General features: G+C 36.4%; 1 protein-coding gene across 5 annotated transcripts in view; it reads left to right on the top strand.

Moving 5' to 3' along the window:
• The window catches only part of RhoGAP93B (MyTH4 and RhoGAP_KIAA1688 domain-containing protein RhoGAP93B), a 338,924-nt gene that overhangs the window by 158,252 nt on the left and 158,011 nt on the right, over positions 1–22,661 (top strand). For all 5 annotated transcript variants that reach the window (XM_081742933.1, XM_081742932.1, XM_081742929.1 and 2 more), the window contains exon 3: positions 15,435–15,573. In XM_081742933.1, coding sequence (XP_081599059.1) covers positions 15,435–15,573 — 139 coding nt within the window. The remainder of the gene's footprint in view (positions 1–15,434; positions 15,574–22,661) is intronic.

The raw sequence follows: 22,661 nt of genomic DNA, 5'->3' as shown, positions 1-22,661 counted from the left end.
CCAAGGCAATTGACCGTGTCTGGCATTAGGGGCTATATTACAAAATGTATCAGAAGGAATTCCCAGCAACATTGATTCATCTCAAGAAATCTTTTCTGACTCACCGCACTTTCCGAGTAAGGAATGGTTCTGCATACTCGACTACCAGAAACATCGCAGCAGGAGTGACCAGGGTTCTTATATTTTGTCCTCTACATAGCCGATGCACCAACCACATCTCACACTCAGCTGGCTACCCTAACAGATGGTACGGCAATATTTGCCCGAAGCAGAAATATCAGATACGCAACTCCAATTACAACGCCATCTTGACTTCTTCGATGGCTGGCTCACTAAATGGATCATCAATACAAATACCTAGAAACTCAACTGATTCATTTTACACGTAAACAGAAACATCCAATTCGTCTCTACCTACAAAACTAATTATTCATCCAGTCCAATGGAGAGAAATACCCTGGGATCGAGTTAGATTCGAAGCTATTTCGGGAACACATTCAACTTACTGCACGAAATGCTCGTCAAAAACACCAAGCGATTTCATGGATTTTGCGCACCGGACTATCCACGCATCAGATACACCTCAATGTGCATCATAATAATTCGTTCTACTCCACTATAAACTCGTCCAGCATGGGATCATATTCCCAAACTAGTAAGATGCCTCTCCAGCGAATCCAGAACTCTGCGCCTTGCACAATAACGGGCCACACGAAGAACTCTTGGACAACTCAGTTGCACGAAGATCCCAATCTTTCATATTTAGATGAAGTGATAGCATCACCAAGCTCGAACCTTCTGGCAGAGACTCCAAACGGCGGAACATGCTGTGCTACGAGACATTGGCACCCTACAACCACCTCGACGTATTTACCAGATGCATTCTGCTTCCTTAAACATAAATAAAGGACTGTTTACTCTAGAATAAGAAAAGATAACAAGGGTTGCTACAGTTGCATCTGGAAAAATTCGTATCGTCATACCAACAAAAATTAGGGGGAAGAATTATCTCTTTTATCATAAGAAAAATAAGATCACACAATTCGGAATTTAGCTGTCTCAGCCTCTCAAAAAGCATATAGAAAAGGAAATAAAATTCTATAACTATAGAAAATATACTGAATTATGACTAAAAGGTAGAAGATAATTTTAAAAAATATTCTTAGTCTGCTTTCCTTAAAAAAAATAAATAAAATAAATTGTACTAAAAGTAAAAATAACATACAGATCGTTCTAAAATGTAAAAAAGTAATTGTTTTCAAGAATTTTTTTTTTTTAAAAGAATATTTATGCACGAGCAATAAAAGAAGTCATGGAAGTGTATTTTGTTTCTTCTACTCTTTCGTTATCCCAGAAGTTTAAATACGTATTTAAACTAAAGGCAGGACACGAACTTCCTATAAAATCGGCAGACTGCCCAATTACGGTATTGACACTGTCACTTGTTGGGGAATTTCATGGTCTAGCTTCAAAGGTTATCATTAGATCCTATATATAATAGGCATATAATATTCAGGAGATCACTGCTGAAGTATATTCTAAGGAAGAACAAGGAAAAGAAATAGGAATCAAAATGAATCATCTAGTCGAAGTTATGTGTAAACACACAAAATTAAATCGACTAATTCTTATATTAACGCCGATTAGATGTTTCATGTCTATCTCCGAAGGCTATTATTAGATCCAATTGAAATCTACGTGCGACCACCAGAAATGCATATTATTTTAAACACAGAAAGAATAATCAAAATCGGTGCACCAATGGCAAAAATTTCAATTTAGCATTCCACGATTATATACTGGCGTTAAAAGAGGCAATGATGATATAAATAATAATGATCGAATGAAGAAAACGGGAGGATCCCGAAAACATCCAAGCACGCAGGTGTATCCATCACAAAGCCCAGTTGGTGCGAGGTGGAATCGAACCAAGATCCCATGCATCAGATCTGAGCGCTCTACCACTGAGCCACCGTTACCCTTTATGTCGGAGGTATGCGTGAACATACTACATACAACAGATACACAGGATGTTTCAAAACAACACCGGCAACGTTTGGGAGGTGATTCCTGACACCAAGATAAAACAAAAAGTATAGACCAACCTGGGTGCACAAATGCTTTGTTTCGGAGTTATAGGCTGCCGAAAACATAAAAAAAATGAACTTTAAAGGTCCATTGCTCCAAAACTATGGAATCTACCGTAGTCGGGTCAAGACTTCACTGAGGAACTAGTATGTGCCCTAATCAAGTCTCCAGGTTTCTGGATTCTGTGGTACTTCCACAACGATTCTTATAGGGGTACTTCAGATTATATGCCCATAGTCAAACTGCGTCTATAAAAATTGTTACAGAAGTGCCGCATTATTCTGAAACATGTATTTTTGGATAGCGCACATATTAGTTCCTAAGTAAAGTCTTCGTTATGGGAGGTCCCACAGCTTTGGAGCTGTGGACCTTTAAAGTTCATTTTTTTTTTTTTTTTAATGTTTTCCGCAGCCTATAACTCCGAAACGAAGCATTTGTAAACCCAGGTTGGTCTATAGATTTTGTCTTATCTTGGTGTCAGGAATCACCTCCCAAACGTTGTCGGTGTTGTTTTGAAACATCCTGTATATACAGAATCTTCCAAAAGTCCTGCAAAAAAATAAAAAGCTGTAACTTTGAAAGTACTACTTACAATTTTGTATTTTGTTTGTAATGTTTAGTGGAAATATTAAAATTTTTGTTGGCAACAATGAGCGGATGTAAACGGTGACGTCATAACCGCAAATCACGTGACAGATATGGCGTGTACTCAAGAGAAAGCGCAGTGTGTGGCGTGGTTTTGTGAGTTTTGGTGAGAAGAAAATTCCGACAAAAATATCAGAAACAACCACCTGTAGGTTCAAGTATCAAGAGATGGTACGATAAATTCCTAGCTACCGGAAGTGTCTTGGACTTGCCTCGTAGCGGAAGGCCAACAACCAGTGTTGATGTGATTCAGTCCGTGCAGGAAAGCGTGTTGCGAAGTCCAAAGAAATCGTTGAAACGCAGATCCTTGGAGCTGCGAGTGCCAATGACAACGTTACACAATATCGTTCGTAAGAAAATAATACAGAAGTTTACAAGCAAGAACCGAAAGATGTTCAGAACCTCCGGAAGAAGATATGTGATGTGATTGGGAGTATTACGGATGAAGCACGTCGAAATGCCATTCTTGGATTCCCAAAAAGACTTCAGCAATGTTTGAATGTAAATGGTGCTCAGCTGGAGGTTTGGCGTTGAAAAAATGCTTGGAAACAAAATTTCAGACTTTCTTACAAGTCCACTAAAAGTTTTGTACAAATACAATAAATGGTTAAAAGTTACAGCCTTTTACTTTTTTGCAGGACTTTTGGAAGACTCTGTGTATATATAAACGGGTTAAATCGAGAACCCTGTTTTTTTTTTTTTTTTAATCGATTCAAAATGTTAATATTTCATCTTCCTCATCCATCTCCAGTTATGCTCTTTATGATAAGGGAGATCGAACCAGGGATTCCTCTCACCATAGGTGGGCTCTGGTCATTGGGCCATCGTGTTTCCTCGGAAAGAAGTTGAATCAATAGTGACATTTTTCTTCTTTTTTCCCCTCCAAAGGTGGAGTTTGGCCTCAACATGGACGTGTTAGTTAATTTCTCTTTTAATTTTCTTGGAACCGACAGAAATCTTTCTTTGAACAAGAGATACAGTTATTCCAATATGATATTGATTTTGAAGAATATGCAAATAGGGAACATTCGGCGCTTTAAGAAACAATATAGATAATGTAGAGGCAATATAGGTAAAATCAATCTTGCTGAAATTGAAGCAAGGAGCTGCAAACATAAATTTTACCAGATTCATCTTTTTCATACATTTAACATTGAAGAATAGTCGTTTTACCTTACAGCAGGTCTCCAAATCATATCAAACATTCTTTAAAGTGTATGTAAAATTTACGTGTATCGCGGAAGAAGGTAGTTTGTGCTGGTACCTGCAGATATTAAGATCTCTGTGTAGATATTTTTTTTTTTTTTGAAATTTTCAAATTTTTTTCGTGATTAATTGAATAGAGTCCGTTATTTATCGTATTGAATGGAATTATTAAAAAAAAATGTATTTTGTAGCGTGTAATAGCCGTACATGTATGTGGCACGGAAATCGGCATCGGCATCAGAGAATGTGCAATTGCGTGGTCTCGCGCTGGTAGACCTGTGTGTAACATCGATTCTCGCTCACCCCGTATTTCTCCCCTGAGATGAGAACCAACGTTGCCAGATCACGGAAGAATAAACCTTTTCCATTAGTGTCGATTAGTTTCACACTTGAACCGTCTTCAAGTGTCACGGAGAGAAATTAAGACCGTGGGATGAGGTGAAAGGCACTGGAATCACTGACCGTTGATTCTACTAAGATTGACGGAAAAGGGGATAATGAAGGCTTTTTCTTTGCGCTTGAAAACGTAATTATGAATGAGTCAGCTGATGTTGGTATGTGTGTAACAACTTTCATCTCATTCTAAGGTAGTAACTCGAGAACTTCAACTTCTTAAATGTTTTTATAAGGAAGGGGGAGAAGTTTTCTATTAGCTTAAATTATTATTAAAGAAAGGTTAAATTCTATCACTTCCATTCACGCATTGTCCCGGGTTTGATCTTGCTCGGGCACATAACTTCCAGTGGAAACCAAGTATTGCAAGGCAATTATAGATGTAAGTTAAGAAAGGGTTAGTGATCAAATATGTAGTTTATGTAGCATTGTCATAAATTCGAATTATGCATTCTTAAGTCACGAAAAATAATTTGTAAGTGAAATTAATTAATGAACGAAGTTCTAGATATCACTAGTCTCTTAATCAGAGTTTCATCGGTTTTTGGCGCGTAATTTGGAGCTGTTCATTTATTTATTTTATCCTGAAAACAAAAACTTTGATACATTTTCGATAGTTTATGAGAAACACTGAATTCACTCTTTCTTGGCGTGTTATTTATCAGCATTATAATATATTTTATCTTTTAAGGTAATAAAAGTTGTATAGGATATTTTTCATAAATGCCTACGCATTTAGCTGTGAACACTTTCGTCATGCACAGTCTTGTTCAAAAAGACTGGACATCCATCATCTCTCTCTTTAAAATGCCTTATTCTTGAAGCCGCACGTAAATTATTTTAATAAACACACAAGTCATCTAACCTGAATAATCGTTTGGACTCAGTTTGGAAGTAATGGCACTAGGTGTTGCAGTTACGTTCTTTGTGAATCCATTCGCTGCGTAGTAGATCCTAGAATGCCAACAAAGTGCGGGGATGCATATTTCGGTGTTACATTTGTTGCAAATGGTCCCTCTAGATAAACTAATTTTATTTAAATCTGCTGACTCCACAGGCCAAACCACACGCGAAGGATGCCTGAATGTTTTTCAAACTACGTAGAAGTTTTTTGACTCCGTAAATGTGGCATTATCTTTGAAACTGGCCAGTTCGTTCGGAAATTATTGATAAGAGAATGTACAGATAGTTGTCAAAATAATGATAACAGTAAAAGTACTAGAATGTACCCTTTGTTTTTACATTGGACTAACTGATTGCCCGGCGTTGCCCAGGTGATTATTTATCCTACTCTTCTATTAGATTGCTGAAGGAAGAGTTCTATCTACCGACAATAGTTGTGTTCGTTTCTAAAAATTCTCAGGAGGTCGTACAGAGTTGTATTCGTTCTGTTCTACTAAACTTGGGGTTAAATGTTTTCAAAACTGTCACCAATCAACTTAATAAGTTTGAAAATTATGGATTCGAAGGAATTAGATCATTTTGGACATTATTTTCCACCCTGTCTCACTCCCCATGTCGATGGGCTGAACTTAGGCTACAACGTTAACTGGAGTGCCACTATTAATCTCAATGACCCCGAAAACTATGTATTCAACACTAATATCGGTCAAGTACATGTTGGCTTAATATCCTCAATTAACAGTGAGAAAGAAAGGACGCCCAACCTCTTTCTCCACTGAAATTATATAATATGTTTTTAGTTTTAGGAATTGCGGTTAATACAGTCCATTGCAAGCATCATTTGTTAGCATCGCGGAGGCGGGGAGAGGGGCTATTTTTAAGCACCTGGTCTCACCGTGTGAAGTGCGTTGTATTTCGTTTAATATCGGTCCTCTCCGATTACTTTTACGTCACCCTCTCCTATAGGAATGTCTCACCCCATAGAGTCTGAACTTGCCATCCGAAGTGTCACTATTAATCTCAGTGTGAACCCGAAAACTAAGGAGTTGTCACTAATATCGATCGTTTTCGATTATTTTACGTGTCATGAAAGATGGATAATATAAATAAATCAAAATGTACAAATTTCAAGGTCATCCCGAGGAAAATAACCAAAATTGACAAGTGCAGGTATGCAATTTCAGACAAATGATGCAGTGATATAAAACTCGGCTAACTCGATAAAAATTGAGATGAGAAATTTGTCCTTTGAAATATCCCAATTTTTTATATCGAATCTTCGAGAAGTGTGCGCTCTGTCAGTAAGCCATCATGCCTTGATCATCTTTTCTTTTTTCTTTGCACATTGTGCCTGTATTTAAATATGACCACCAAAGTAAACAAAAACGGAATCCAATTATAGTAAGATACACTGTCTAGTACTAGTTAGTGAGAAACTGACAAGTTCAAAAACAGAATTTGAAGGTCTATCCCAAATGAAGAGGCGCTTGAGGCAGCTTTCAACAGGGAGGAGTTCAAGTAATGTCAAGGAGAGCGGGTTTCAGGAAATTGCATGCTTGAAATTACGTGAGTAGTGACAGAAGTACTCGGAATACTATTCTTATTCAAAAACGAATTATACGCATTCCCATTCACGTAATTTGTATAATTATGTTGCAAAGAATAGATTATAGAATTATATCTCATCTTGTTCTAATAAACTATGTCATAAAATTGTGCATGTCTTTTTCTTTTTCTCTTCATGTGTTCTATACACAGAAATATAGAGAACAACAGTCTTTTCAATTTAGAAAACACAGCAAGTTTGTTGGGAGAAAGAACTCATCCGAAACTTAACTGTTTCGCCGCCACCTTGATTTCAGTACCCCAACCCGATGTGCCACCTACACTTTTGCAATTGGAACAAACTAGCTACATCTATCGAAAACCAAGCACACTACAGAAACTGACAGGCCAACACTGTGTGCACCAGAGTAGAGATCTGCACGGGCCGGTCCGGCCCGTTAATTTATGTGAGGCCCGACCCGAGCCCGAAATATACTTTATCCTTGAGCTCGTGTGATAATTAAATGAGCCCGAAATAAGCCCGAATTATAGAAACTAAATATTTAACGCAAAAATGTATTTTTATTTACAATTAGAGGTTTAATTTTGCAGTTTAAAAGCTTTCATGATTCAGAGAAAATAACGAAATAAAGCATATCAGCCTCAGGACATAAACGTTGGACGTCAAACTAAATATTTCATTTATATAAATTCTCATGAAATCCCCAATTTGAAATGAATACTCCAAATATTTAAAACAAAGTGTCAACGTGTGCAAATTCTCATGCAAATGAATCTCACTCTGATAGTCCTCAAAGCAGACATTGTCGATTGCTGTGAAGAAAAAGAATGGAATCCACATTCTGGTTGCTCAAACTTTCACTGACAGATAAGCTAAATATGTTTATTTCTGTTACTTTTAGTTTTTCTCTCCATTACTACACAGCTTTACTCTCAATTACAAAGTGATAATCAGATTTTTAGTGTGGGCGTCTCAAGTTAAAAATTTAGATGTGCTTTAAAAGTCTTCCAGGAAGAATGGTTGCATAAATATCGTGGTACAATATATTTTCAAAGTTAGGCCTGATAAAGCCCGAGAAATATGGTTATATATTTAAGAATTTACGGCCCGGCCCGAGCCCGCAGTGATCTATGCTTCGTAGGCCCGAGCCTGTGCAGACCTCTACATCAGCTTATAAAAGCTCTATACCTGCGCCCCACTTTACAGAGAATGTCTACAATGAGAACTACTTCTTGACGCTAAATGGCGTCAATGGTACACAGCAATAGGTATCAATGACATCATATGGCGTCAATTAGCAGCGAACGAGTTATGGGATTAATCATAGCAAAGACAGCCATTTCATAACCAGTTGCTATGGTTCTTTTAACTAGGAACTAAGAAAGGAGAACCACTTTTAATTAAGAAAGGAGCATATAGTTCAGCATTACATATGGATACTCTGTAATCAGAAGGGTTTATTTGTATGGTGGACTCACCGAAGTTTCTACTCACTCACATAGACAAGCACACAGGAAGTTTTATTTCTTTTCTTTTATTTCTCATAAATCCTAATGTCATGTCTTTATGCTATCATATGCAAAACCAGGCACACCATTCCTATTTTGTTGTTACTAATTTCAGAATTAGTCGATCAATTTCAGTTTAGTTTTCTTTGCTGTAGAGAATCGAGCCAACCACTGGTGGTACACGAGTCACTGCTTGGGGACGCACGGTATCTAAAAATGAAATGAAATCTCTAGTTTTGTGTCCCATGGTTATACCTTGTAGGCTAAAAGAGACGGTGATGATGAGAAATGAATGAAATGGTGTAGTCAAGAAAGTGGGAGGAAACAGAATCCCGAGGAAACCCACGCGCACATTATTTGTCCACCACAAAGTTCACTTGGCGTGAACTGAGATCGAACCAGGAACCCCACGCACTAGACGTGAACAGTCTATCATTGAGCCACTGCGGTCCCTCGCACGGTATCTGTAAAAGCTGTACGAAAATATTATACTTGAGACAGAAATATATGAAGTTCTGTCAGTTTAATTTAGAACTGAAGTACCATAATCAGAAATATATATGTGTTCACTTAACATTATTTTAATTTTAAAAAAAGTGGTGTATTTTAATAAACCATTGAATAGTTTCAAAGGATAACCGATTTTCAATACATACTCTCTCTCTTCTTCTCTATGTTCATAGACACTTCGACATGCATCCACCAATTTTGATTATTTTTTTTTTCTTTGTTTGAAAGATCATGCTTTCCGGGATGTCGCTATAAATATCATCAAGATATAATAAGTTTTCATAGTTAGATCATGAAACACCTCAGCGTGTTCATATATCGTCGGCGTTCAGGCAGATGTCACTAATTCCTGAAGCATACGGATGGAGCTAAGCACTTCTTCCAGTTGAGGATTATATACAAGGTGAAATATGCGACGTTTTGATACATATTATGAAGCTAGATGAACAGATGACATTTTATGCTAAGGATAACCACGCGTAGCATCACAATTTCACCTGCTACATCTAGCCTGACAATGTTAGAACGTCGTTCATTTCACCTTGTGTATCGTTATCGTACCGGAAGAAGTACTTAACTCGATTCGTATGTTTTTTGAGTTAGTGACTTCTGCCTGAACGCCGCCAATACATCGATGACTACAATTCCAAATATATTGCAGTCTTCATTTAAATATCAGATCTACGTATTTATATTCATAGTGAGATATAAAAATAAGTATTATTGTAATCTTACTTTAAAAGGTTATCAGTGCGGGAAAGTTACATGCAGAGAACTAATTTCCTTTCGATAAACGAGCGTTCTAAAACAGTTCTGAATTTTATGGTTTGTAACATGTCAGACAAAGTTTACAGCTTTGATATTTAGAATATATATATATATATATATATATATATATATATATATATATATATATATATATATATATATATATATAATATATATAATATATATATATATATGGGGGGTAATTATTTCATTCGTATTTAGCATCTATACGCACAATCTTGGATGTCTAGCATTTATCTGCTTCAGTTCATTCAATTATATGAAAAGTGGTTCTTATCTAAAATTGAACTTGAAATATAGTTGAGGTTTTCTGAAGAGTAGAACTAACTACTCGTAAGAATGTCGTTAAGTTCGGTTTGGAGCATGAGCGGATGACCTGTCATCAGTGATGTTAGCTTGTTTCGGAGGCGTGCTATACACTATAGGATAGATCCTAGGAAATCTCTTACGATTTGTCCTAGAGTCAAAATCTCAACGTGTATGGCATCAGATCGCATGTCATTTCCTGTGTTCTGAACGATCCTATGAAATTTCTCTTGTTTAGAGCACGCTCTATTTCGGAAAGAAAATTCGTAAGATTTCGATTTAAACGACATCAGGTGAGAGAAAGTGAAAATAAAACAAGTGAAAACACAACTGATGAAGTATCTTCTGATCGTGCAGGTTTGCTTTAGGTGCACCACTTGAAATAATTGTTGAAAAATTATAATTTATCACTGTTTCCTAAATGATTTGCGTTGACCGTCATGAAAATTATTCACATAGTATAGATAAAATCCCTCAAGGGGACCATCAAAAGCAATTGTTGTTAAACTACAATTCGTTTACGATTTGCGTACAAATACGGGGTCCAGATATATAGTATAAAAATTATAGTGCAAAAAACGCAATACCAAGTTGTGCTAGGTGGCCTCTGCAAAATTCTAATGCTATGTAGCCGAGTCACAGCAGGGCGAAGCTGGGACCCGATCGTCAGTCAGGGGGTGCGAGCGAAGGAAGCAGGCGCGTCAGTGAATGTAGTGAAAACGAGTAGGTTTCGACAATGATAAGAGTTTAAATAGCAATTGTCATGTTATCGTGGTAGTAGTGCTCCACTTGTAAACATAAACTATAGCTCCTGTAAACTATACAGAAATAAACCGGTGGTGGAAAATAGTATCACCGGTTATCTTTCATATGCACTCACTTAGGTAAATGTTTCACAGAAGGGGTCCAAAGTAGGTAAAACATACAAAATTTATAGGAGAAATGGAAGATGCAAGTACTTAGACTTAACACAACCTAACCAAATCTAACCTAATGGAATTAACTAACTTAATATTAATAAAAGTAAGCGAAATTCTATCACTTTTGAAAATTAGCTGGAGCGATACCGTAACTAACCTAAATCAGCCTAAACTATACTAATGTAAATAGAAACTACTAAAATTGTAACATTTCTTAGAAAAATTAGCTCGACCCTTTCTGCTAAACATTGTCTCTCACCTATTTTATCCGTCGTTAAAACATTTATAATGATTTTACAATAGTAACCCTATAATTGTAAACATAAAATACAGCTGTATTACTTTGTATTTAATTCTGTTGTTTGAAGAAATTTTATCTTTATAAATATGTCTTTTCATGCAAAGTATTAGATTTTATTTGTAAATCTTCTAAAATGTGGTGCGCCAAAACTATACCAGCACCCTTGTGACATTTATGTTTTTTTAGAGGTATCCAACTTAACAATATAGCGCCTGATATTAATATCAGTGGGATGTGCAATATGGTTAGCATAGTAATTCTTCAACTTTGCACCTTTATTAAATATAACTATTTCACAATGTTGATAAACGTCATTCGGTCAGACAGGAAAACTCTTCACGTGTATGGCACAAAAAGGGTAGGATTTCCTACAAGATATGTCATAACATTTTTCCGAAGATAAATCCTAAGATATTTCCTAGGATTGATCTCGTTGTGTATAGCACGCCTTAGTATGCGTATAATCGGCAAAGACATGTATGTGGCAAATTTCATGTCAAAAGATCAGTAAAAAAGAACAATAAAACGAAAATAAAACTTTCTTGTCCATTTAGCAACATTTTGTTCTACTCACTCCAATTTTCGTATTTGTAATTATTTTCCTATGAAATTTACCACACATATACATTTCCCGATTATACACATCGTATCAGTATTAAAAGTACCCTGCAAAATCATTATAAAATTATATTCTTACAAGAAAACAGTTCTAGATATGCGACAATCATTTTGGACATGAGTGTACATGCGTTAAAAATGTCATTTTCCATTCTTTAATTGTTGTTTCAAAGAAACAGGAGGAAATACACACATTGACACAAAAGTACTTCTGATATTTATTAGTAAGATAAAGCATAACTTCGTTATCTCTTCTTACCGAATAAAAGCGTAATGTAACTCTTCGGTCTCGCGTTCATTTTCATGGAATAACCTCGACACATCAAAAATAAACAATGCATATTCATCTGAATTCAGAGAGAAATCAGTGTTGAGGTGTTCATCAGAATTACTATTTTGCACATTTTAACCTTTTTTTTGTGTTACGAACAATGTGGGCATGTGCTACGGGATATACGGTCGGAAATTGGTTGGCAGTGCATCGTAGCGAGTCGTTGCGAGCCAGAGATAATCTATTGTGACTGAATGAAACGACCCGATGCGGATCACTGAATTGTCCATTATCTCTCGCTACTCGGAATATGAATACACGGAGGGAAATACGAGTGCCATTTTATGTGTGTCTGTTAGGAAGCTGTTTTTTTTTTCCTTCTCACATTCGTTGAAAATATTCGAAAAAAAGCAAAGATTTTTCTGGTCTTTTATGTTTACATATTATTTCTGTAGTTAATATGTAAATTACTTTTTGCATTATCGATTAGGAGTAGTGTTAATGGTCTTAATTTGTAGTGAAGAGACCTCACTTTTCCCAGGTCAATCCATTCTGACATTTAATAACGGCTTCCATATAAAGATCGTGGAAGCAGTCTTTACCTTCTCTATTGTTTCTTGATTTCAGATACGATAAGCATTTTCTTTCTTTTTTTTTTTTTTTTTTTAATCAAGGTACAGATTCAATAATTATGTAAGTTAGGATATAGAAATGAAAGCAATGTTAGTGTTGGTTTTTAATTTTTATTTTAGATACCTTAAAAATTCTTACGTATGTAGCTACATTGAAAACTTTTTCCACAAGAATTTGGTGAACCACGTCGTGAGTTACTGAGAAAACAAAAATATAATTCTTATATGGGTAGCGTAACCGTCTTTGGCGTAGAGACTCGGGTTCGATTCCCGGCGGAAGCTCATGTGGTGGGGTTTCTGTATAGATTCACGCCTCATGCCTCACTGCTGAAAGAGACTCTAAAGCATAACCAAAAATAAAATACTTCATAAATTACTTTTAAACTTATCTGTCACCGCCATGTACAGGATGATTAAGATACCATATTACACCAAGAAGCTGGAGAAGGTAATAGTAGACAAAATTAGGCAAAGAAAAAGAAAGAAAAAATGTCTCGTGGGTCGGAAGCATCACGGCTTTCAAGTGATAGGCATTGAAAATGCGGTGAAGGCGGTGATATAATTCCGAATATATCATGAATACGGAAAGATAACACTGTCAAGTCAAATGACTACATAGTCACACCCGACAAATACAGTGACGTACAGATGGGAGAGGAGTAATTGCCGCGCCTGTAGCAAAACACTAGGGGTATTTTTAGTACCCTTAAACTTACAGAAGTTTTATAAATATAGTGGTCAGTTGCCACAGTTTTAAATAGACACTGCCGAATTTTATGATACTATAAACTGTAAATTAATTTCTTAGAATATTTCATTCCTAGTAATTTAATACGCGTAATTTAGCATTCAAAGGTAGGTTGGTTTCCATTGGCTTTTAAAAGTTGACGCATTATTTCATCACTAATTTAAAATTTACGTAGTGTGTAAAACTAGACTAACCAACTAGCTAACTCTATGGCCTATGGAACTTGTAGGTTCAGTGCCGCGTTCACAAAAGCTCTCCATTGACTTCTGTTCTTAGCCAACTGGATCCAGTTTCTGCTTTGTATTCCTATTTATGCGAGATCCATCTTTATATTGGCCTTCCATCTGCCGCTACCGCTAGGTCTTCCTAATGGTCGTTTTCCGATTGGGCTTTCAGTTAAAACTTTGAAAGCGTACCTACTTTCCTCCGTTCTGGCGTCCTACACTTGATAACCCTAAAGTGTTTGGTAAATGGTATAAATTATGTAATTCCTAGTTAAGAAGTTTTCGCCATTTCTCATTCTCATTCCTCTTAGAGCCGAATATTCGTCTCAGGATATTGTTCTTAAATACTTTCAATCTGCGTTTTATTTCTCGGAGTAAGGGACCATGTTTCGCAACCATACAGCACAACAGGCATGATTATCGTTTTATACATTTTAATAAACTTCAAATTTCTCTTAATAGTCTATAAGATTAGTTACTTCTATTTACGGCTCAAGCATGGTTAATACATATTTTTCAGCTTTAAATTGAAATATACATTACCTCGTAAACTGGCATATTTATCCACTGTTTCAATATGACTTCATCATATGGTAGAATTTTTTTAGCCATAAAATTGGAGCTAATTTTCATACTGATGTGGTCATCTGTATAATAGGAACAAGCCGTTAAAGAATTCCAATGATTTGTAATCACTGAAATCAAGAAACTGAAGTTAGAAATACCTCGTCTCATAATATGATACAGTGTAGTATTTCTTGTTTCGGCGCTTCATCCATTTCCGTGGATTGATATTTACATTAATCTTTTAAACGTTGATACGTATTGAAGTTGCTATATTAATTTATTTATATTAATATTTATTTATTTATGCAGTTTTAAAAGTAACAATATTGTTGCCTTTCTTTAAATTCAGTAAGCTCCATATTGTTATTATTTTATTGCTTTGAAAATTTAAATGTCACGTACTAACGATACCCAACCACAAGCTTAACTTTTTTTTTATCATCTCGAATAATAAATCAAATCAGATTCGATTGAATTATAGGAAATATTAATACAGTTACTCAGCACAAAGAACTCAATCCCAGTGTCTTACAGTTAGACCTAATATATTCATCCATACTATATGTTATACTGCAATGCATTTTTTATAGCTTCTTACCTAAAGAGATACAAATGAAAGATTATTACCCAAAAGTTGCCTTCACAACAGTAATTTATTTTAGTTATAACAATACCCCACTGTGTTGATACATGAGGATTTTCATCTTCAATAAATTGCGGTTAGTCATTGTCTATACAGGGGCCTATTATGTAGAATAACAGTTGAACTTAATCCTTTATCTTATGTTTATTTGCAATGGCCCTAAGCGTTTATCCAGTAGGGGAATGGATCTCAAACTTCACTTTAGCCTTTTTTTGAAATATTTGGTAATGTGTTTAGGGCGTAGTTTACGGAGTCGTTCATGAGATAATTTCGAGATCATAGGTTTTGAAATTAATAAAATCACTTTAATATGAGTGATTAATACAAAATATTGATCTTTGATAATTAACTTCCTGTATAATGTCTTCGTGCTACTAGCGTTAAAAGTTTATTTATTTATTTATTTATTTATTTATTTAATCATTACTCCCATTCTAAACTGAAATTTACTGGTTCCAAATCAAATGTTAAATCGAAATACCAGTGTTGCACTAATTTGAGTATTTCATCTTTTGTTCGTTTTTATTTAAAAACTTTGTCGTTACAAATAAGCATTCCTGTCCATATCTTATAGAAGGACTTGTTTTCATTTCAGAAAAAAGACTGACAACAACCAATGGTGGGAATTATTCGACCAAAATACGTCTCGTTTTTATTACTACAATGCTACTTCGCAAAAAACAGTTTGGCATAGGCCGCAGAACTGCGATATCATCCCACTTGCAAAACTCCAGGTAAGTTCCTCATTTTATTACGTCGTACTTCAGGTTTATACATGGATTTAGAGAGAGTTTTGGTGCACACACACACACACACACACACATACACACACACACACACACACACATATATATATATATATATATATATATATATATATTCAAAATGATGTGAACAATAAGAAAACGTTCTATAAGTGATAATACTCTATCACAGCGGCGGCCGCTGAAGGGGAGCCAATGTGCCGTGGCACTACCACAAATAATACAAAAAAATAATATTTGCATCTTACTAAATAACAAACTTTTTAATTTTATGCACAATACTTTACTTGCAACGTCATCACTGCTCACGAGAAGCTGGTTTGAGTCGCGCTCAGTGATTGAATGCGCTCAGAATTACTCGCACGCTAGCAGTAATATACAGTACATAGGCCTATCTGTACTCTGTTCGTGCCAAGTTCTCCCGTGCTCTCCGTACTGGTCTAAAAATGGTTTGTGCGCATGCTCGTTAGTTGCAGAGCAGAAGGAAAGTACGGAGAAATAACTAGCGTTTTGTGCCACGATCGAAGGCGGCTCGAAGCGGGAGATTTGTTTCGTTTTATGTTTTGATGCTCTCGGAAAGAGGGCTTTGGTTTGGAGTTAAGTCGCTTGGAATTCTAACACGTGACTCCTCATTCACTTGTTCCTATTACAGTGTTTCCAAACTAGTTACTTATTACATATCAATATGTACCATCTAGATTTGACCCTCCCAAAAATGGATTTGGAGTTTATTTCGTTATTGTGTTGTCAACCCAGGTATGGTCCCCCCCTGATTGAAACATAAACACATTGTGCGCCTGAGTGTTTATGGTGTTGAATGTGGTGTGTGTATGTAACTTGTCAATTATATATTTTTGCAAAGTTTTGATGCTGAGTATTTAAGTGTAGTGCTGTTTTCTTCTATCTCGAAATTTGTAACCACTTTCCGTGAAACCAGAACAACAGATTGTGATAAATGCGGCAAATAATTTACTGAAATATCCGTTTTCATTCCTATCATATGACGACAAACTAACTGGAAGCAGGAAATTTAGGAAAGCAAATGCCTAATTTAAAATTATGTGTTAAGCAAGTGATCCGTAATAAGGAAAGATTTCATCAATTTAACATGAACATATATTTGAAAAACAGTTCGAATTTGTGGTTGTGATGTAGCCAATCCTTTATTTTGTTTTCCGTCTGTTGTTTGGGGGGGGGATCGCAAGCTGTACAAAATCTGCTTTATGTTTATAATAAGTTTACTGTAGGCACAAACTTCTTTCTAAATAACTCACTCTCTTTATATATATATATATATATATATATATATATATATATATATATATATATATATATATATATATATATATACAAGGGCAGATCTAAGGGGGCTACGGGGCTATAGCCCCCCCTTGACGCTCAGGTTTACACTGGATAAAATGGGCTTCAATTCTGCTTTACACTGGATAAAACGACAAATTACGGTTTAGCCCCTCCCTTGATCATATCCTAAATCCGCCACTGTATATATAGGCATATATATATATATATATATATATATATATATATATATATATATATATATATATATATATATATATATATGTGTGTGTGTGTGTGTGTGTGTGTGTGTGTGTAAGTAATAAAATAATGTTATTTGTGCCATTACATGTCTTTTTTTTTTTTTTTTTTTTTTTACGGATATGCGCTTATTTATTGTGTACGTTTTGGCACTACCATATTATATACTCACGAGCCGCCACTGCTCTATCAACAATGAAATCTCTATGGAAATACTTTCAATATTATCCTCAAGTTTTGTTTGGAACGAGCGTAGTAGTTTAAAATTTATCCGCTAGGTGGCAGAGTGATTAGTTCCAAGATGGCTGCCTGTGGTGCAGAGAGAGCACTTTGCGTTTTACAGTTTCACGTTTGTCGGTTTGTTGTTAGTGTTCAACGCGAGTTCCGCACAAAATTTTATAAAGATCCACCATCAAAGAACTCCATACGTATGTGGTATGACAAATCCAACAGAACGGGATGCATTTGTAAAGAAAAATCGCCCGGTAGGCCGTCCACTTCTGAGGCAGATGTCGAAAGGGTTCGAACCAGTTTTCAACGCAGCCCACAGAAGTCAACAAGGAGAGTTAGCAAAGAGCTTCAAATGCTTCAAACAACTTTTTGGCGTGTAGTACGTAAATATTTAAAGATGTATCCGTATAGAGTGCGTTGTTACAACACTTAACACTAATGATCACACGTGTCGCAAGACAATTTTTGTGAGTCAATTCAAGAGTTGTGCAGTGTTGATGATGATTTTTTGGGCATTCTTTATTTTAGTGATGAGACTACGTTTCATGTGACAGGAAGAGTGAATAAACAAAATGTTCGCATTTGGGGAACTGAGAAGCCTCACCAAATCTGTGAAATTGTGCGTTATTCACCGAAGACGAATGTGTTTTGTGCAATTTCATTTTCAAAAGTTTATGGTCCGTACTTCTTTGACGAAGGAACTGTGACTAGACAAACATTTCTACAAATGCTTACTACGTGGCTTATGCCATAGCTCGAACATGACAGTGCAAACTTCATCTACCAATTAGATGGGGCTCCGTGTCACTTTCATCACAATGTCAGAAATTTTCTCAACAACAGAGTGCCACACTGCTGGATTGGGCGGTCAGGTAAAAATGATCATCAGCTTCTACGTTGGCCACCAAGATCACCGGACTTAACCCCCTGCGATTTTTTTCTGTAGAGACACCTAAAAGACATAATCTACAAACCCCCTCTACTCCAAGATGTGAATGAACTGAGAGAGCGCATCACTGCTGCAGTGCAAACTATTGATACAGACATGTTGAAACGGGTCTAGGCGGAATTGGAATACCGAATAGATATATTCAGGGTAACAAAGGGGACCCACATAGAACATTTGTGATGTACTGGAGAGTTTTAGCATTTAACTGTAAGATTTGAAGCTATTTAAATGATTAATAAAAAAAGTTGTAAGGAGTTGTAATCGTTCACATCATTTTGAATCACGCTGTATAATATGGACCTAACTTCGTCATGAAGTAGTTGAAAAAAAAAAAACTTGTAGAAAATTATGGCCGCTTTAACCTATCACGTCGAAATCGATAACCATGGCAGCTAAGAAGAAGTTTGAAAATCTACAAGATAACCAAAAAAGTTATTGCTCACAAAGAAGAAACAAATGACGCATGTCTCTGCCAAACGATCTGGAGTTAGTCTGACCATCTACCTTCAGTAATACAGGCACGTTGCGCACATATAGCAGTTATAGCTCGTCTAGTGTCGAAGATAATTTGAGGTATCGAAGCAGCTTGTTCGCGTGTTTGTTGTGTGACTTTAAAGGGGCCTGTCAGCTGCGGCATAAGTCGACACATATGTTAGGCACTTGGGGAGAATGCCGTGAACGCATGCACCGTCAGGCATTAGTTTCAGAAATTCTGTTTGGGAGATAGCCTTTCGGATGAACCGTGCAGTGGACGACAAAGCCATGAAAGCAACCATCGAGGAGGATAGCGGTCTAACGTACAATAAGCTTCTAGAAAGAATCCATATTTCCACTGAAACAATCAGACAGCACCTGCATGGGATAGGGAAGTCCTACAAGCAAAAGGGCTTATCGGCAGTTAACAAGGAACAATGAGTAACAGCCTGTTGGTCCTTGCTCACTCGGAACCTCAACACACCTATCTTTGATCGCTTGTTTACTGGTGACGAAAGTGTGTCCTCAGTGTGTCCTCCCAAGCGTACCAGACATTGGTCGGCACCTCGTGATTTTGTTCATAACACCTCAAGTCTATCTCTGCCCCTACGAAAGATGATGCTCTCTGTAAGGTGAAATTGTTGGCAATGGTTCATTACGAGTTCCTTCCACCTGGTCAGACCATCACTGCTGACCTGTACTTTCAGCACTTGCAGAGAGTGCACCGTGCATTGCGGGAGAAGGAGCCGGCATTGATGGATCAAATGAGTTTGCTATTCCTGCACGACAGTGGCAAGCCACGTGTGGTAAAGAGGACCCGGGAGACCCTTCATCAACTCGTATTGTGCTATGCACCTTATTCACCGGACCTCCTGCCAGCAGATTATCACCTGTTTCATTCCCTTGACAACCACATGCTGAAGGTCCTTCGCAAATGAGGGAGACCTGCGTAACGCACTCACGGATTTCTTTGCACTTATGACCGTCGAGTTTTATCGCCAGAGAATTGTGCAGGTACAGGGACGTTGGCAAGAGGTGTTGGATTTGATAGAGATTACTTTGAAATTTAAAGGTACATACCGACTTCTGTATTGCTCGTTGTTTATCACTTTTAGAACGGCAAGAACTTTTTTGGTTACCTTGTATTATCAATTTTGTCTAAATTTTAGACTGAGACATTAACAGCGAGTCTGGGATTTACTTTTACCCGGTTCAATCCTGATACAAACTCAGTTGTCCGTTGAGACCAAAAGAATTAATCGAGATATGGTAAGGATACGTACCGAAACCACAATTTCAGAATATATTCTTAAGTGATCCTTGTAGATTACAGAAAAGGGTATTCTTGCAGTTGAACCAATCCAGAAGAAAGGGTATTGTATGTGTACTGGATTAATTGTTGTAGGTTACCTGAGTACCCGCTTGTAAGCATTCTTCCATTTTCGCTTGATTTTTACGTGTATATACAATCGAAAAAATATAACGTATTCATACGTTTTACTTTTGAAGCTGTAAAACGTTGTACAAGCACAATATGTGTCGCAAATATAGATGATATATGTAAGGACAGTGCTCAGTATTTGAAGCTATAGTGTATCTTGGTATACTGACATAGTGACGTATCTCATTTTTGTCGAAACTAAGTTACTACAACTTTAAGGTAGTTTATGATCATTTTATCACCTTACAAATGCATCTCAGAACTCAATAGTTGCAGACTTGAAGAACTTCAAAAGTTTTAGCGTATCTGAAAATGTACTTAAATCGACGTAATAGCTTATAACGATAACTCAATTTCGAAGAAAGAAAAAAAAAAAAGAATGAATGAATGAGATATGTCACTACGTCAGCCTACCTACGTATTCTCTGAAACTCGTCTGATTTTAAATTTATAAGAAGGTTAATGAAATGAAGTAAATCTCACGGAAAGCACAAATGCTTTAAAGTTTGTTGTCTAAACGGAATTTTATAATTAGTTTCTATCCGTTCTCTCCAGGCTTGGTATACTCAACACCGTCAGCTGTGCTGTGAGATACCATGTGAATGAAGCGTGTTTAATTAAGCCACTGGAAAACCGGGTTTTAAAGTCGAATCAAGTAGATTTTTGTTTTTTGTTCTTTCGTACCTGTTGAATGCAAGCTGACGCACCAAATGTTCGCAACTAGCAAGGATCGAGATGCAACGTAAGAAGGGCTTTACCATAGTTGCAGAAGTTAGGATAGTCATTCTAAATGTTCCTTGATTATTGGAAGCATATTGGAACACTGAATTTGTTACCACATACGTACTAGGAAGAGCTGGAAAAGAAAGAGAAAAAGTGTTAATTGCACAGCTGCAGTTAACACTGTAGTTAATATTTCTTTTCTGTGCTTTAATTACTGTTATTAACTTGTAACCTTTACTGATGTTCTCATGTTCCGTAAGTTAACATCTCCAACAGATGCGGAATGAAGAACTGGGCTGCATGGAAAATAGTATACTATATGCTGTGTAAATATTAGTGTAGGCGGAGCAATGGACCTAATTCTTAGTTAAAATTGATCTTTTCATCTTTTGTTAAGATGTTCTCGCAGTGTAATATTTCTTCTAGTTCTTGATACCAAGTTTTATTTCTGAGGGATGAAATCAGTCGTCATATAGTTTATACGATGCAGTGTTCCTTGTGTGTGAAGTTCTAGTTTCAATGTAATCAGTATGGTAAGCTTTGACATTAAGTACAGTATATTTATTAATTACGGTGTTATCTTGCATCAATCATTTCCTTTAATTCTATTTGGAAAATATGCAACATTGATTACTAACAGTGGAATGTTGACAATCATTATCATGTTGTCTTATCCTTTATTTTACTGCCAAGCCACTTATTTAAATTAGATATTTCTGTCGATAGAATTACTTGCTCTTCGTATAAAACGCGTCGACAATCGAATAACAGGGAAGGATGATGTTAACGAAATATCATCATTACGATCTTATAGTAACGATCATTTCTCTTGGTCTATGACGAAAGCCTGTGTACAGTAGGGTATTTTTTCCCTGTAAATTCTTGATTTTTTTCAGATGCATTGAAGGACAGAAAATTTATTGTGATGATAAATGGAGATGTAGGTCAATAAGCAGAAATTCTGAAACATTTTTTTTTTATCTTGGTATTTAAATAAATAACATTTATTTCTTTTGCAATGTATTACAAATTGTTAAAACATAACAGATTTTAATCATCAGACTAGAAGTCTAGTAGAAAATGAAATGAAAAGGAATCTTTCAGTTTAACGTCCCACGATTATGTCCTTCTGTCTAAGGGAGATGAATGATGATGAAAGAACTGGTGGAATGAGATCGTGGGAGGAAACAGGAGTACTCGAGAGAACCCACGGACATGATGTTATACACTACAAACTCAACCTAACCGGATATCAAACCAGCGGTCCCACGCACCAGGGATAGGTACTCAACCACTGAGCTATCATGCTCCGTAGAAATCTAGTAGAGCGTGTTTTCGTTGAGTTTTGTTCCCAAAACCGAATAAATTGTGTAACGTCTTTTTCTTTTCTGATGGTTTTGGACTCGACTCTCAGTAACAAATCAACCTTCAACGATCTTTTGTTTAATGCTATAAGAAACTAGTCCCTGCAATCTTAGGAATACATTCTTCAGGTTGTCAATTTAATTCCATAAGCCATTCTGTGATGTATTCACATAATGTCAATACCACGAGTGCAGTGAGGTTTGGTATGAGTACAATTTTACTAACATGGCAGGGTACCCCGGTGTAACACGCCGATTGTGATAAGATTGCAGAGACGTAGAAAACATCGAAAAAGAAGCGACACGTATATATATA

The sequence above is a fragment of the Thermobia domestica genome, chromosome 16, assembly GCF_964235325.1.
Source record: "Thermobia domestica chromosome 16, izTheDome1.hap1.1, whole genome shotgun sequence".
In the NCBI taxonomy this organism is placed as follows: Eukaryota; Metazoa; Arthropoda; class Insecta; order Zygentoma; family Lepismatidae; genus Thermobia; species Thermobia domestica.
This window is presented reverse-complemented; position numbering and strand designations above follow the sequence as displayed.